Source organism: Teleopsis dalmanni, chromosome 1, assembly GCF_002237135.1.
Source record: "Teleopsis dalmanni isolate 2A chromosome 1, ASM223713v2, whole genome shotgun sequence".
Lineage (NCBI taxonomy): Eukaryota > Metazoa > Arthropoda > Insecta > Diptera > Diopsidae > Teleopsis > Teleopsis dalmanni.
In genome coordinates, this window is record NC_051846.1 from 11,214,861 (window position 1) to 11,231,795 (window position 16,935).

The 16,935-nt window shown below is 30.2% G+C and overlaps 1 protein-coding gene across 1 annotated transcript; it reads right to left on the reverse strand.

Annotated features, from left to right (window-relative positions):
- Window positions 1-1,219: 1,219 nt before the first annotated feature.
- Window positions 1,220-9,712, reverse strand: LOC119677282 (protein bric-a-brac 2-like). Its single transcript, XM_038088558.1, has 4 exons — window positions 9,632-9,712; window positions 3,808-3,871; window positions 3,248-3,672; window positions 1,220-2,989 (listed from the first exon to the last, which is right to left on the reverse strand). Exons 1-4 carry the CDS (start codon window positions 9,710-9,712, stop codon window positions 2,084-2,086), a joined length of 1,476 nt encoding a protein of 491 aa, XP_037944486.1. The 3' UTR covers window positions 1,220-2,083.
- Window positions 9,713-16,935: the final 7,223 nt, after the last annotated feature.

The window sequence follows — 16,935 nt, forward strand, 5'->3', positions numbered from 1 at the left end:
AAATGAGACTACATTAAAGTAACCCAACAAGTCTCTTAGATTTCATATCTTTAGTTAACGAGTTTTTAGTATTAAATGAGACCAATTAAACCTGACCTAACAAAAAACAGACTCATATCTCTGGTTGACAAGTTCATAATATTAAATGAGACCAGAATCTCCTGATTTAGTGTTCTCCTTTGAGTGAACATCGAAATCGGACATTCATAAAAAATGTAATAAGATGTTTTATTCCCATTCTGGCAGTTGCGATATGCTAGTACTTCAGAATGTCGAAATCGGACATTCATAAAAAATGTAATATGTAAGTTGTTTTATTCCCATTCTGGCAGTTGCGATATGCTGGTACTTCAGAGATATACATTTTGCTGAGAGATATGCATTTTGCTGAGATGATAAAGATGAATATTGTCATGATATAGTATACCACCAACTTCACCTCTGTGTTACTGAAAGTGGACGTCCTTTACAGCTTAGCAGATAACCGTATTGTTACGCTAATTATTGTGTATTTTGAGTTGAAAGTAAATTCCTTTTCACATGTTTTTTGCGTTGTTAAGGATATGTATGGCATCCAACCCCAAAAATCTTTTTATCTAAAATAAAAAGGTATTAAAAGGCTCCAATGTTCAAGTTGTGTTCCGAACTTTATGGGTTTTTAATTAGCAATTTTATCTTCTTAACTAAACACTGCTCCTCAAACCGCATGTGTGTCAGTCTAATACCATTAGTGTTTATACTAGAATAGACACTATACTAATATAAATAATACTAGACGATAATACTAGTGACAGCATACACACTGCAACTAGAACAGTGACAACAAGAACTTTCGAACCAAATTGAAGTGTTCTGTTTTATTTGTATGTCCAGTTATTTTGATTTTATCGAAGTTTTGGAGAATATGAATAGGAAGATATGTGCCAGAACCGGAGTTTAAATAATATTTATGTATCTTAACTCCTTGAATTTGAATTGATATTTTGTGTAATACTTACGATATTTACGATTTTCTACCATTTAAATAAAATATAAATAAAAGACGATCAATTATTATTATTTTACGATTAACTAAAAATATTTATTTCAAGTATAATATTTAAAATTTCACATATCGATAATATTGTTGAATAATTTTTAATTATATTGTATTTTTATAAATTAGCACAAATATATTAGTTAATATAATATTCATAATATATATGTATATTTGAAATAATCAGATACATACTAATATATATATCTCAAGGATTACACTAAACACTTACACAATACTAATGTACTTAAGCTTACAGCTAAAACAAATTTGTACATTATTTACAATTATAATTTTGTGAGTCAGTCACCAAAGGACTCGCAAACTTTTGTCGGCTTTATAAGGATATTTGAATATTTTTTGCAATAGAACTTTTAAAATTAATGAAGTATTCTAGTGATAATGTGAATGCTGCATACACACAAGTGATACACATATGATGCACATATAGTATAGTATAGTACGCTGTGAAAGATACGTGAATGTATTACTAGGGTTTTATGACGTCAATATTAGAGGCTTACACTACAAATTGAAATGCGAAAGTCTATTATTAATTATATCTATATTATATATAATTACAGTTTTATATATTAATATCTTATTGTATACATATATGCTTGTTTTATTCTCCATATAAATGTGTGTTCGCTACAACTGAACGCCCTCATGGGCATTTAAGCTTTTACTGCTACTGTTAAAGAATAAATTAAACGAGATCTTATCATTAGAAAGGAAAGTATCAACTCTTATACTGAATGTTCTGTTATGGATAATATAAAGGATATCAATTATGAAAACTAAAAAAAAACTAAAACTAAAATGCTCACTTTATAAGAATTACTTATACGCACTTAAAATACAATATTTCTGTAATATATATGAATTGCTTTAACCTAAAGACCTACGTGACTAACATGCTTAAAACTACAAACGTTGGGGATAAATAGCAGTCAAAATGTTTCTTAAAGAATCGTTATATCATTAAACATACTTTCTACCTATTGCATAGCTTAGAGAAGGCTTACTACCCAAGCCGCACCCGATTTAATCTTCATGCGGCACCTCAGCTGCCTGTTCCAGTTTTATTTTCATCAATTGTGTGTCTCGCATTGAGGAGTAGGAACCACCAGCTGCCATTTCTGGATTTGAAAAGAGCTCACTCATATCCTGACCGGGAAAAAAATCTTCAAATCTTGGACTTTTATTGACTGATTTCTGCAGCAGGTTGTTTGCTATTGATTCGAAATCTATGCCCGGTGGTAAACTTTCCAGGAGTCGTTTATTATATGCATAACTAGGATGTTCTTTGTTTCTCATATGTTGGAAGTTTGAACCACCGCCACTTATCGTATTGTTGTTAGGGCCCAATGATTGTTTCTGTGTGCTGCCCGCTGAAGAGCTACGTGATTGATTGCCATATTGACGTGCTTGCATGGCCTCTTTTAACTCGCGATCTCTTTCACGTTCCCTATCAATGTCTCTTTCTCTTTCGCGTTCGCGTTCACGATCACGTTCTCTTTCACGTTCTCTATCACGCTCTCTTTCGCGCTCTCTTTCACGTCCAAATGAACTGGAGTGCATTTGACTGCTGCGTTGTCCTTGTGTTGGCATTACATTTAGTCCTGGTATACCCATTAGACCTAAAGCACTTAGGTCGGGCATATTTTCGGAACCGCGACGTTCAGCTTGATGTTTGGCAGCAGCAGCGACAGCAGTTACTTGATCTTCGATTTCAGAGCGTTGTAAATATGCTGGAGACTTATACATGTTCATTGTTTGCGAGATTGGTGACTGTTGCTGTTGGGACATTATCTGACGACGTAAGGTTTCGGTCATTGTTGAAAGTGGACTAGCTGAATCCGGAGGTGCTAAAGCGGCATTTTGTGCTGCAAATTTAGCAGCATTATGATAACCATTGGCGCCCGGATTGACAGGTGTGCCATATGGAGACTGAAAAGAAATTAAAGAATACCAAAAAACAAAGTTTAAGATGATGTGTATTACAGAGGGAAAATTTTGGAGAATAAAGAATAAAGTGCCAAAAATAATACTTGTTGTTAAATATCAGCAAACAATTTTTTTATAGTAACAAAAATTAAAATTTTAATTATAATTTTATAAAAATGATTTTTTTAAATTATAAAGTTTTTATAATCCCATCCAAATAATTTTATAACCATTACAAAAAAAAATGTGACAGAAACCTACCACATGTCCTTGTCCATTTGCATAAGGATGACTCATTTCATCTTTGATTTCGCGGTAATCACGGAACACAACTGCTTTAATAACCGAACGTATCAACTCCTCCGGCCACATGCCAAGTAGAATACGTTGCGGACGACCACGTGCCTTGGGACGAGGATCAGTGCCACCATCCAGAGACGGTCCCAGCATATTATGTACACGATTTGCATATAAAACGAATGTCGGATACGGTATGTCATATTTACGTGCTGCCTGTGATAGTGATAAACCTTCTTTCAAAACGCTAAAAATAGCTTCGGCCATAGCTTCCGGACGCCAAGACTTCAATGGTCCGCGCTCACGAAATCTTAATTGTTGTACAAGGTTTTGCTGATTAGTATTCCAACATTTTTGCCACATGGATTGTAACTGGTATTGATAACTGTCTGTTGGATGAAAAATAATATTGCAAAAAAAAACATTGTATTAAGAACCTTTCACAAAGCATACTTTCACAAATAAAAAATTTTACTCAAGAAAAATTAAAAATAAACTAAGACAACTTTAAATGGTTTACTTACCGGCCACAGATGAAGTAGAGGCACCGCCGCCCATCCAAGGGTGACCACCTTCAATCAATTTTGCCTGCAAGAGCAAATAAATAACATTTTTATTAAAAAACTAATTTTAAAATTAAACCTAAAAATTATATACGTCATTGTGTATGTCTAATGTTGTCTATGGTAATAAAACAAATTTAATACCACAACATCGGTAAGCACATCGCCTGCAAACGCTCATAAAATTAGAGCAAAAACTCTATTAAATCATTTTTTTCTACATATTTTTTATGACAGCAAGAAAAATGTTTTATTTATTGTTATTCGACAAACAAAGTTGGAAGTGCCTGACAACTTGACAGTCACCACAACGAAGGTAATGAGAAGGTCTTGGCTTATGAAATAAATATATATGAAAAACTATTAAGGCTCATTGTCCATGAGTATAAATTAGAATTAGAAGTACGGCAGGAACAGCTACGAGTATTCCACCCAGCACCATATGTCTGTCTACTATGCAATATTGCATTCATTTAATTTAATTTTTTAAAAAGCACTATAAAATCAGCTAAAAATAGTATCTAAAGCAAAAATGTATAAACCTCATCTGCATAACAAATAAACTTAAAAAACCATTAACAAAGTGTTTTACTATGCCATTTTTTATGGCATTGCCAACGCCATCTTGTTTTGGGGGCTCCAAACTAACATAAAGTTGAGTAGCCTCGTTTAGTTGTTATTTGCTTGTTATTGCATTCTTGTTGTTGCTGATGTTATTGTTGTTGTTGTTGTTGTTAGTGTTAGTGTTCCTGTTGCTATTGCTGTTCTTACAATATATTTTTTATATTCACAGTGAAGCTATAAAACTGCTTCCGACTTATATTTCAATTATTCATATACTTTATGGCCTTTTCCTTAACATACCGTGGCATATGATTTCTCATTTTTATTTATTAATAACTTTTATTTCGCATACTAACAATATTTTCCTTGTCAAGCTACCTTTTTGACAGGCATTCTAGGGATGATCTGGTATATGTAGCTGATAGCACCTATTGGTACTCATTTTTATTATTACATGATATTTCGGTTAGGTCAAGTTAATGTGACAATCGGACTACTTGGCCAATTCTTTTAAGTCCTTCAAGTTCATTAGTAAAAGGTTTTATTATTACATGAATTACCTAAATAGGTAAGATTAGGTCAGGTCAAAATGATAATCGGACTAATTAACCAACTCATTCAAACCCTATGAGTTCATTGATGTTAATGTTTAATATTATATGATTTTTAGTTAGAGTCTCACTTACACCCTGCGGATTCGTTGAGATACCACGACTTAACTGTTTCACATATGAAACTATTTTGAGATTCATATTAGCGTGAGACACCTTTGTGAACAAACTGAAAAGAGTTTACACCTCTTTTTTTCTGTGAGAGCTAACATGTTCAACATTGCTTAATTTATTAATCTTAGAGCACAATAGTAACAAACAAGAAGACCTTACAATTTATTCACTTCTTCTGTATCACTTAATACCAACTTTCCAAGATGGCAGCTAGCAGGTGCAGTTTGAAATACCGATTCTTAGTCTGGGTTAGATTAAGATTAACGAGAAGTCTGAACTATTTATATTGTCTTTAGTATTTGGAACAAGAGCATTTTGAAAGCAATTTATATTAGATATTAGAAAAAGCTGATCATTTTTGGTAAGTGAATATCTCACAAAAAGGCAAAGGTCCTATAAAATAAATCAGGACCTTCTCTTCTTCTTGAAAATGGCGACGATTTCAACGAATCACTCTATTCTTCAAACTAAATATCTAAACTAATATTGTTTTACTGAACTCAATTATGAGATTCGCGCGTCTTCCGATCAATTTAGAATTTGTGATCCAAAGTTAGAGAGATTTTATAGCAATTAGCTTACTATTGTCAAAGATTCGTCTGTGTAATGGCCATTAACTACTATTTAACTACTGTTACGCTAAATTAGTACCGCACTCTGAACGTCATTTATACCATTTAAATTGCATCTTCACAATAGATTGACTTTCTAATTACAACAAAAAATGTTGTTCCTTTAATTTAAACTATTAAAAATATTTTTTTTGCGCTCCTTTCCTCACATTTTTCACTAATAAAGTCGACGTTTGTAGAGAAATTCATACATTAAGCAAAAGGTAGGCACAGAACGTCAAAATTGCATAAAAAGTTACTACTTAAAACTTAGTAGGGCAGGGCAACACTGTTGACAGGTTGCTGAGTTGGCATGCTGGTACAATGGTAAAATAGTTAAATGGTAAAATGGTGAAATGGCAGGCGTTAAGGCAAGCAACTGCTACAATAACTACTAAGTAGGCAATACATAGTGCATGGGTCAACTATGTAGTTTATTGTTTTCCTTTGCAGACAGAATTGCATATTTCGCTAAGGCACGAAACGAACATCAATTTTGACTTCTCTATAAGCAAAACTTCGCGTAAATTAGTGTTGCCAGTGTTGCCATTATAACTTTTTGCTTTAAAAAAAGCTTGGTTTGCTTATATTTTAATTTTAATTTATAGTTTTTTCACTTTTTTTTTTATTTTTGTGATTTTATCCTATTCATGTGTCCTAAGAGTATAGTGTTATATTTAGAAAGGAATTAGTTGCTTCCTGTTACTTTCAGTTTAAATACGTTTTTTGTTTTTGTTTTTGTTTTTTAATTTTATGCAAATGCTTAACATTAACAAATCGTAACAATACAATTTCACTGTTAATTTTATACTTCAGGAGACCTCAGGATTTATATTTTTATTTTATTTGCCTATATGCTATGTCTTTGCTATGTCCTTTCTATGTTCTTGTACATTTGTTGCTGGCGGAAATGCAGCATTTTGGGCTGAGAAGCAGTTATGCCAGAGAAATAACACAAAGCATTTTTAACCTGGGCATGAGTTGTGTGAATATTGGGTAAGCGGAAACGGATTTTTAAAAATGTAAAACTTCCGTTAAATTAAAATAATGTTTATGTATGTATTGCAGTTGTAAAATATTACAGAACACGCAAACTGTTAATTAATGATTAAACAAATTCATTTCTCTTTTTTAATTAATTTTTTTTTGCAGAAGGACATAAAGAGATTTAATAGCAAAGCATTAAAATTAGTTAAAAGATATAAAAAAACAAATTTTATCAATTATAATTATTGTTACCAGATTATATTAATATATCGCATTGAGCGGTTTGAGTTTGAGTTTTATTTTTAGAAAACAGAATTAAATAATATTTCTAAATATTATATTAAAATACATGAGCTCTAAAAACTATTTAAAAATCATAATAAATGTCGTTCTAAATTCTTAATAATTTCTTAAGAAATAAATGTCGTTCTTAATTAATAAAAATAAAATGAAATTAAAAATAAAATTCAAGATTTTAAATTAAAATTTAAAATAAAATTATTAAAATTAAATTTAAAATTAAAATGAATTAAACTTTGATAGTTAGTATTAAAATTTAAACTAAATTTAAAATTAAAACTTAAATTTAAAACTTCAAATTTAAAACATAACATTTAAAATTAAAATTATAACTTAAAACTAAAATTTAAGAACATTTAAAAGAAAATTTTAAGAAAAAGAAAATTAAAATTAAAACAAAAATTCAAAATTTTATTTTAAACACAGAATTTAAATTAAAATAGAACATTAAAATTAAGATTAATATTTAATTTAAAATTTTTTAAATTAAAATTTAAGATTAGTAATTAAAATTAAACATTTTTAAATTAAAACTTTTTTATATATATTTTAATATAGTTTTAATTTTTTGTGCTCATTTTTTATAATTCCAACCATTTTAAAAACTTTTTCTTTTTATAATTTAATCATATTTTATTGCATTTCTTGTGCTTTTTCTAACTAATAAACACATTCAATGATATGGTTACATTGTACTGGGTTTAAATTGGGCAACCCACATGTGACCTTAGGGTGTAAGTTCCTCACATGTTGTTGATTAATATATTTATGAATGTCTCTAATTAACTTAAGTATGAATAAAATTCATTCTTTTGTAAAATCATTTAAGTAATCAATTTTCTTATGAAACCTTCAACCCTGTTTTAAGTACTTGCAGTATTAGGCACGTGTGTGTATACGTGTGTGTGTGAAGCAAATATTTATATATGTGTGTGTATATAAGTGAACTTGCAAGAAAGCAACAAAATTGCTCGTAAATTTTAAATTAATTAAATTTTTCAAAACAACAAAAACATTTACGCGTACGTCTTTTCTTTTAACTCATTTAATTTAATTTTAGCCGCTAACTTCACTTTCAGTCGCAGTCACATCTACACACACACAACGACATACATATACATTATACGCAGCTATAGTCATCACATCAGAGTCGTATGAGTCTAGTATCGTTGCCATATTTTCTTAATGCTTCCATTACTCATCATGTGTGCGCACACCCCATTCACATAATAATTTATTTAATTAACTTTTCCTCTGCTACAATTTTCTATAAAATTTATTGATTATTTCTTTCTTTTTAATTCCTTTTTTTTTGTATTTTTTTTTTGTATTTTGTGCTTTTCATTTATTATTATTTCATGTGCCTTTTTATTTTTTTTATTTTTTTTATTTCTGATATTTATACTACAACGTTCTTATTTTTCATGCACACAATTGCACACGTTCTTCTATATAATTACTTGTAATGTATATATTTAAAATATATGTTATATATGTATATAAATAATATTTTATATAAAGGTTTATGAACGCTATAGACCGTAATAAAATATAAATTTCAGTTCATACTATACCCGCCTTTGAGTCTAATGCAATTTTAATTTTATTTTTCACATACAACTACACCCACTACCGCTCACCCACTCACCCACTCACCCCTTCCTAACCCAACCACATATGCAACATACACAATACAAACCAAACACCTCACACGCTCTGCTACATACAATGTGCGCGCACAGCCTCTTTACCGCTGTGTAGTTGCTTATAGGTAATAAAGTTACACACACACACACACACAAACACATACTGTGCATACTGTGCACTTGCTTATAAGCATGTTCTCCTTATACAATATATGTAGGTTTTTGTGTTGTAGCTCATAACTTTTATATTTTTCTTATAAAATATAACAATTTATTTATTATTCATGTTCGATTCGTACATTGCTTATATTTCCGTTTGATGCGCTAGCAATGTTAGCCTTAAAGGCATACAAGTCGAGTACGTGAAGCAGCGCCTATTACAATTACACGTACTAAGAAGCAGCATCGGTTCCGCTGCCTATAGTGGCAACGACATGCACCTCCAGTTCGTTTGGAAAACTCATATAATCTTATGTATGAAAGACAATTGACATGTGCAAAAACTTAGCTAACTGCCCCGCGTACAATGTACCAAGCATCAGTTCCGCCGCCTATAGTGGCAACGACATGCACCTCTCCCGTTCGTTTGAAAAACTCATATAAACTTAGGTAGGAAAAGCAATTGACATGTACAAAAACTTAGCTAACTACCCCGCGTACAACTATTGCCCTTAACCAACAAGTGCGATTTCACGCATTCATTCATGCAATTGCTCACTTTGTGATAAAGTAGCGCGCACACCCCGTAAACCACAATGAACGTACATTTAACTCTGTGCTTGCACTAGGATTCATTAATATATACCTATATGTGTGCATGTGTATGTGCAGCTAATGCACTACTTTAGCATCTTATGGCACGTCTGTCTGCCTGCCAGTCTTCTGCTTCTGCTTCAGCTTCTTCTTATTCTTATTTTTCTTCTTAGAATTTCTGTGCTTTAATGTAGCCAACATCATTGCTCGTGTAGTCGTTGACTTCGTCATCGTCACAGCCAACGTCATCGTCGCTAGCGTTCACAATATGCGCTCTCATTCCATTCATTAATTTCAGAGAAAAGAATCGTATCGCATAATAAATAATTAATTTAAACACCATCTTCAAAACAAAACTGTACAGAAAGTTTTCTTCATTTGTTATTTATTTTTTTTTTTAATTTAAATATACTTTATGTATGCATCTGTATTTTTATTTTTATATTCGTTTATGTAAATAATAAATATTTTTCCTGTTTTAAATTATGGATGCGGAAGTGGAAAATAATCAACTAATGTAGAATTTCGCAGAATTTAAATTGACTAAGTAAAATCATTATAGAGCTAATAAATTTATTAATTTTTTTTTTTACATGACTTAATTTATTTTTTTAACAAAACAAGTGATTAGATTAGATACTGCCATAAGAAGAATGGATGAGTACTTTGAAGACACAGAAAATTGTAATACTACAAATTGTAATATTTCTTGATATTTAACGGAAATACTTTCTAAGTACTTGAAATATCAAGAAATTAATATTTAAGAAAAAAAATATTGCAACTTTATAAATTACTTTTACCCAATATATCTTAAGGATGCTGCACAAATTATTAAATAAAAATAGATTTAAGTATCTTGGTCAACTTCAGAACCTCCTACTTAAGTAGATTTAAGGCCAAAGATTCAAAATAATTTTTATGTCTCTGAGTTTCATATACGGCAGCACAACGGAGTAATAAGCTTAAGTGATTCTATAGTATCACCTGTAGAACCTAACTTAACCCATTTGAACATAAATTTTAAACTAACATGTTCTCATTTCCTTTCACTTTATCTATTTTTTCTCTTATTCTCACTAGATTAATGTTAATGATTTAAGGCCACAGGTTCAAAGTGATTTTTAAGTCTCAGACTTTCTTATACGGCAGCACAACGGACTAATAAGCTTAAGTGATTCTTTAGCATCACCGGTAGAACCTAACTTAACCTATTTCTATATGTACTTCAAACTAATATGTTCTCATTTCCTAACACTTCGTATATTTTATCTATCATTCTCACTAGATTCATGTTCATGATTTTAGGTCAAAGATTTAAAGTGATTTTAAAGTCTCCGAGTTTCTATACGGCAGTGATTCTTTAGCATCACCGGTAGAACCTAACTTTATTTCTATATATATTTCAAACTGATATGTTCTCATTTCCTAACACTTTGTCTATTTTTTCTCTCATTCTCGCTAAAGTCATATTCTGTTTCCATCAACACTTACCTAAATCAGAGTACAAACTCAGACCACATAATCAAATAGTGAGCAGAGCAGGCAGCCGAGCAAAATACGCTTAACCACAAAGCAAACTCTATAATTGAATATATTAAATTTAAAGTTACAATTCTCAATACATAAACATATAAACTCATAAGTTATTCAAATATATATAAAACCAACTGGTAAAAGGAAAACCATAATATTTTTATCTTACGATACAATTAACCTAAATTTTTTGATGTGTTAGTATAAAGGACTATTTTTAAAATTGATACGACGACCAATTTTCAATAAAAAAAAAAAAACAAGAAACACTCATAAACTAAACTTTATTAAAGCTCACAAGCAAACATGCACACACTCATACACACCTATTGCAACTACATATTAATAAGATATTGAAAAGTATTACCCACACTTCGTACTGTATAAATGTATAAATGTGTGTGTGTGATCTTTGTGGTGTGTGCATGTTACAACGATGATATGAAACTTTCTTTTTAGCCTGCCCGTATACCTTTTGATACTGGCATTAGAATTGAGCCTTGCACAGACAGTGCTACCATATAATGACACACATACCCTGCAAGTGTATTTGTGTGCGTGTGTGTGTGTATGTAAGTGCGACTATGTTGCTTGCTACAATGTATTCAAGGAATATAAAATATACAACTAAATATTTAATACTATTTTATTGCACGTATTTCAAATAAAATATGCATGTCGGCCAATGAATTATTCATAGAATAATGAGCATAACATTGCAAATAAAAAGTAAAAATAAAATAAAATTAAATGAAATAAAATAAAAGACAGAAAAGGTAACAGAAACATCGTACATTCAAGTGTGCTAGTTATTGCAACTATTTACATATACTCATTGTTGTTGTTGTTTTTGTTGTTGTTATTGTCGTTGGTAGTCTGTTATTGTTGTTGAAGGAGTACATTGAGTTTATTTGAACTATATATTAGTATTATAACGCAACAACAGCAACAATAGCAACAACAACTACTACAATAACAACAAACGACAGCACGACTATGTCTATGTCTATGTCTATGTCTATGACAAAACAACAATCACTTACTAAGTTTGAGTCGTGTTACAGAAATTCGAAACAACATTAACAGCGTCATCATTATGACATTACAATATAGAAGTACACAGGAAAAAAAACAAAAAAGAATTAAAAATTATAACAATTTAAATGCAATAAATAATTATATGTGAGTACTTTTGTATGTTAATATATATTTTTTTATTGTTTGTTTGGTTTGTGTTTATGCATGTGTGTAATTATATATACTTTTGTTTTTTTTTTGTTTTTGCTTTATTGTTGTTGTGTGTGCGAAGTGTATAATTTCTTAATCCTTTACAATTTGCAATAATAGCAAAGCCTCTGTATGGACTGCACTATCGTACTCATTTAGGTACTTTTAGCGTGAGCACTTGGTGCGGTGCAATCGTTTTTAGTTTTGTCTATGAAGGTTGCCTCCATCGTACTTGTTCATGGTTTGTTAGCAGCGAAAGGTGCACCCACCCACTTCTAAAACAATAAATAAATTATGAACTCAATATTTAAAACGTAATGAGAATTCACTATGAATGCACTGTTTGATTGATGCATAAATGTAGTTAAAAAGGACAGATGTAAAATCAAGAATTGCCAGTGGTGTAGTTACTATTAATATATTTTCCTATTTTTTAAAACTTTTTCTAGAATAATTTTGGTAAACTAAACTGATACTAACATTACTTAATCAACACTAAACTTATCGGAATATACTACACTACAGTTTTCTTAAGGATTAAGAAACCGTTTCATTGTCTGTAGGTTAGATTAGATTTGGTTATACCAGTGATTCTAAGAATCCATTTAAACCTATTGGCCTATTGTGTTACCTCACCAGACACTCAAAGAATTAACAACTACGTTAAATTTTCGGCAGAGCCTTAAATGGCCGAGTTCTTCCATAAAGAAGGCTCCAAAATTGGTAGAACGGTTAACGCATGTGCTAAGCAATAACAAAGCAAATATAAGGTATTTTTATCATACACAACCGCAGAAACTATAGAGCATCTAATATGTAATATGGAACTATGTAACAATATCTTTCTATTATAATTAGTTAGCGTATGATTTGCGTGAAGGTATAAAATCGTATTGAAACTTCTTCCCTTTCTAACCCAAATGTTTAATTGTCTACAGCTTTAAGCCACCCAAATATATGAAAAGCTATAGCTTTAGATCACCTTTAAAAACTTTATCGTACGAAAAGCAATCATTACGGTCACTCAAACCATTACAAACGGATGTTCTTCACTTTTTTCTGAACTAACTGAAAGTAATGTAGACTGTAGAGTAAAGTAATGTAGATTGTAAGACGTTTCTGATAAATAATGTTGTACTTTTACAAATTGCACAACTCAGAACTCTTCCTGATCACAGAAGAAAATAGGTAACAATACCTTATACTTTCTTTTAAGCATTTTTTTTTAATGGTCTTAAATGCACAGAGGTCTCATAAATTTTAAATTTCTAAGACATGACTTCAGCCGCGTTTGTAAGTGTACGTTTCGTTATAGTTTTCGGTGTGCTCAGCGGAAAAGCTTTCTTCATAAAGCGCTGACTTTGACCAGTTCGTACCATAAAAAAATATTTTGAACTGTGTCTGCCGCAAAATGTAAGATTAATTCGACTTCCATCATAGCGTTAAGTAAGCATAGCCAATTACATTATACCGAACTGTAACTCGAAATATAAAAAATTAATATACATTAAAGTATTCGATAGTTCTTATAGCTCTAAAATATAAAACCGTCACTCAATTCTAAAGCGAAAAACCTTTCTTCCAAAGAACTGATATACTAATGCTACCACACGATTGTCAATAAATAAAATATATGTTAAGCACTAGTTGCCACTAATGTGCAAATTGCAGCACTAAGAAATTCTGTTTATTCTTATTAATAGAAAAGGGAAAAAATAAAAAATCATTTTTAAATGCTTTCTTTACAACTTAACTTAAACATTATTCTTAACTAAATTTAAACTTAAATCCTTAACAACTTTTGATAACTACACCTTCAGATTTTTAACCCCTGAGTTATATCTGAGTTAACCACAATTATTCTTACCACAATTACATGTGAATTTCTTATAACTTTTAGTTATAAATATTTTTGCAATTTTGCCTATTTAAAAATTAACGTTAACAAATTGTAATTTGCATTTTCAATAGCAGAGTACGTACGGTACCAGTACCAGTACACCTGTATGTATGCAATTAAATTGTTATGTAAAAAGGATAGATAATATATACAAAAAATTACAGCCTATGAGAAAATTTACAAATCTAAACTTTTAAATCGATTTACACAATGAATAACTAAGTTACAGCAACTAACTAACAAATTATTAATGACTAAAGTTTTAATTTGAAAAAGCCATTGAGATACATTTTAAGAAGTAGTTATAAAACTTTCCATTAGGTATTTTGTGCTGAAAAAGTAAAAAATTACAGTTAAACTTAATAGCAGTTTTGTTAAAAATACTTATATAAGCTTAAATTTTATTATATTTTGACATACATTATATAAAACAAAGTGCATTGGTGCAGAGTTTTCCTACTGAAAGGAGACCCCAATTTTATATTGCAGCACCTATTATCTCAAAATTTTGTCAGCTTGTTATATGGAAAATCTAAGGGTTATATAAAAATTTAAAAAAAAAATTCTACAAAAAAATTATATTTAAAAAAAGTAATAACTAATAAAGCGATAACAAAAAATTAATTGTTTTTAAGTGCACTTGCATTCACTTTATTATATATGTTATATTATTATAAAGTAGTATTCTTATCGTACAATAAATTAAAATTAATTGAAAATTTAATAAGAACCTATTTTATATAAGAACCTAACAATTTTATATAATATAGTAATATAAGTAAGCAAAATATATTATTATTAAAATGAAAATTAATTGAACTTTGGACAACATTGCGTATGAGTAACAATTAAATGAGAAATTATTATATTGTGGTGATATTAAAATATAGTTATTAATTAATTTCTTCATTCGATTTTTATAGGTTTTTAATAAAATTTTAATTAATTATTAAACCAATTATTGAATATGTAATATATTAATATCTACACAAAGATTTTTTTTTAAATTTTTTGCGTGTAAGATTTAATCACTCAATCTATTATCACAAACTATTAAATCTTAATTATTAACTCGGTTCACTTTTCACAAAGATGCTACATCTTATTAAATTTCTTTAAGTTTCACATTGAGGGAAAGCCTCATAAATATTCATGAGAACCAAATTTTCAAGTTTGGGAAGCAAAATAATTGATGCGGACCACATAGATCAATATTTACCCTAAGTGTTAGTGTTTATATTCGATCTCACTAATATCAGCTTCATTGTAATAAGTGTCCAAAAATCCTAATATGACAAAAAGGGATCGACGAATGTGTCTTGAAGAGATAAAGGGTTCTACTAACATAATCCCATTCAGATATTCATCTGTGTTGTGCGCAAAAATATATTGCTGGGACATTAGTCAATTATGCTATTTTACAAAAAGCATTTTAGATTCTCCATGGAATTGGTCAACATGCACCATGCAATAATAGTCAGTCGCAATCTGCAAATCCGTGTTTAGACAGGACTGGAATTAATTCTACTGCGTCACTTAAAGTTATAGAGGCTATATTGGAGCTGTTTGTTCATTAAAAACAATTTGATTTCACCATTTTATATATTTTTGTCTATTTCTCCAAACCCTTTAATTCGAACGGTGAAAAAGTTATTAACACTATTTTCAAGAGCATACAATTTTTTAATTTAAAAAAATTTCAATGTGTTGTTTTATACATCTCTCTGTATTATTACAAGCTCTTTAAGTCGACCGATGAAAAAATTGTTAACACTAATTTCCAGAGCAAAATTTTTTAATTTAAAAAAATTTGTTTATATATCTCTCTCTATTTATCTAAAACCTTTAAGTCGGCCGATGAAAAACTTCTTAAAATAAATTCCAAGAGCAAAAGTATCTTCCGGGTTGCATTTTATTGCGATGCGTAATAACTCGAAATAATATTTTTCTCTTAAGATAGATAGGTAAATAGATAATAGGGAGTCCCAAAAAAAAATTCAAATAAAATATAATTAAAACACATAATTTTTGTAATTTTTTACATAATTTCATATCTTAAATATTATAATAAATCGCGCAATATCTTATAATGGTGTGTTTAATTCTTGAAATAGCGAAGCCATAAATTTTCTTGCAAATGGCGAAATTATCTTGAAGGCAGACAATGATTATAAGACTAAATATGTACAAATGGGCGTGTATAAGTGGGCCTTGAATTCAGCCGCAATCTACTTACATAAAAGCCATTCGCATTTCGCAGTACGAATCACAAACGTATAACAATAATGCCAGCAATAATAATAATTATAATAATAATAATAAGCAGACTTAGCCGCGTCATCTATTTTAAACTAAATCAATATTACCAAAATTGTTATAGTATGTAAGCAAATATATATCTGCATAAATCTACTTATAGCGCATAGAAATCGCTATATTTAGCTATTTCTACAGTTTTGGTACATATGAGCCTAGCCTACGTGTGTGTGTGAGCGTGTGTGCAATCGTTTAGGCAAACACACACGTACACACATACAAGCATACACATTTGAGAATATCGCAATGTCTGTGCATTTACTTTGTGTTTGACAGTTGGTCACACCAAAATGATATGACATGTTTCACTGCATAATGGCTTAATGTTCTTGTTCTTGTTGTGCCAGCCCAGGCCAAACAAGTTGTTTTTGTTGTGATAGGAGTTGCTCGAGTTGCTCGAGTTGCTTTATAAAACATGCACACTTACCGCTTTACTGCTTTACTGCTTTACTGTTTTACTGTTTTCACTGCTGGCATTACTCGACGAAGGAACGATACAGTACTACAGTACTGGTGTTCCTCGC

Bases quoted from the DNA above. Each gene is read 5' to 3' on its own strand.
- LOC119677282 (XM_038088558.1), bottom strand. From the start codon at position 9,712: ATGAGAGCGCATATTGTGAACGCTAGCGACGATGACGTTGGCTGTGAC. The intron at 3,872-9,631 runs GTTGGCTACATT...TTGCTCTTGCAG, and splicing joins ACGACTACACGAGCAATGAT to GCAAAATTGATTGAAGGTGG. The intron at 3,673-3,807 runs GTAAGTAAACCA...TTCATCCAACAG, and splicing joins CTCTACTTCATCTGTGGCCG to ACAGTTATCAATACCAGTTA.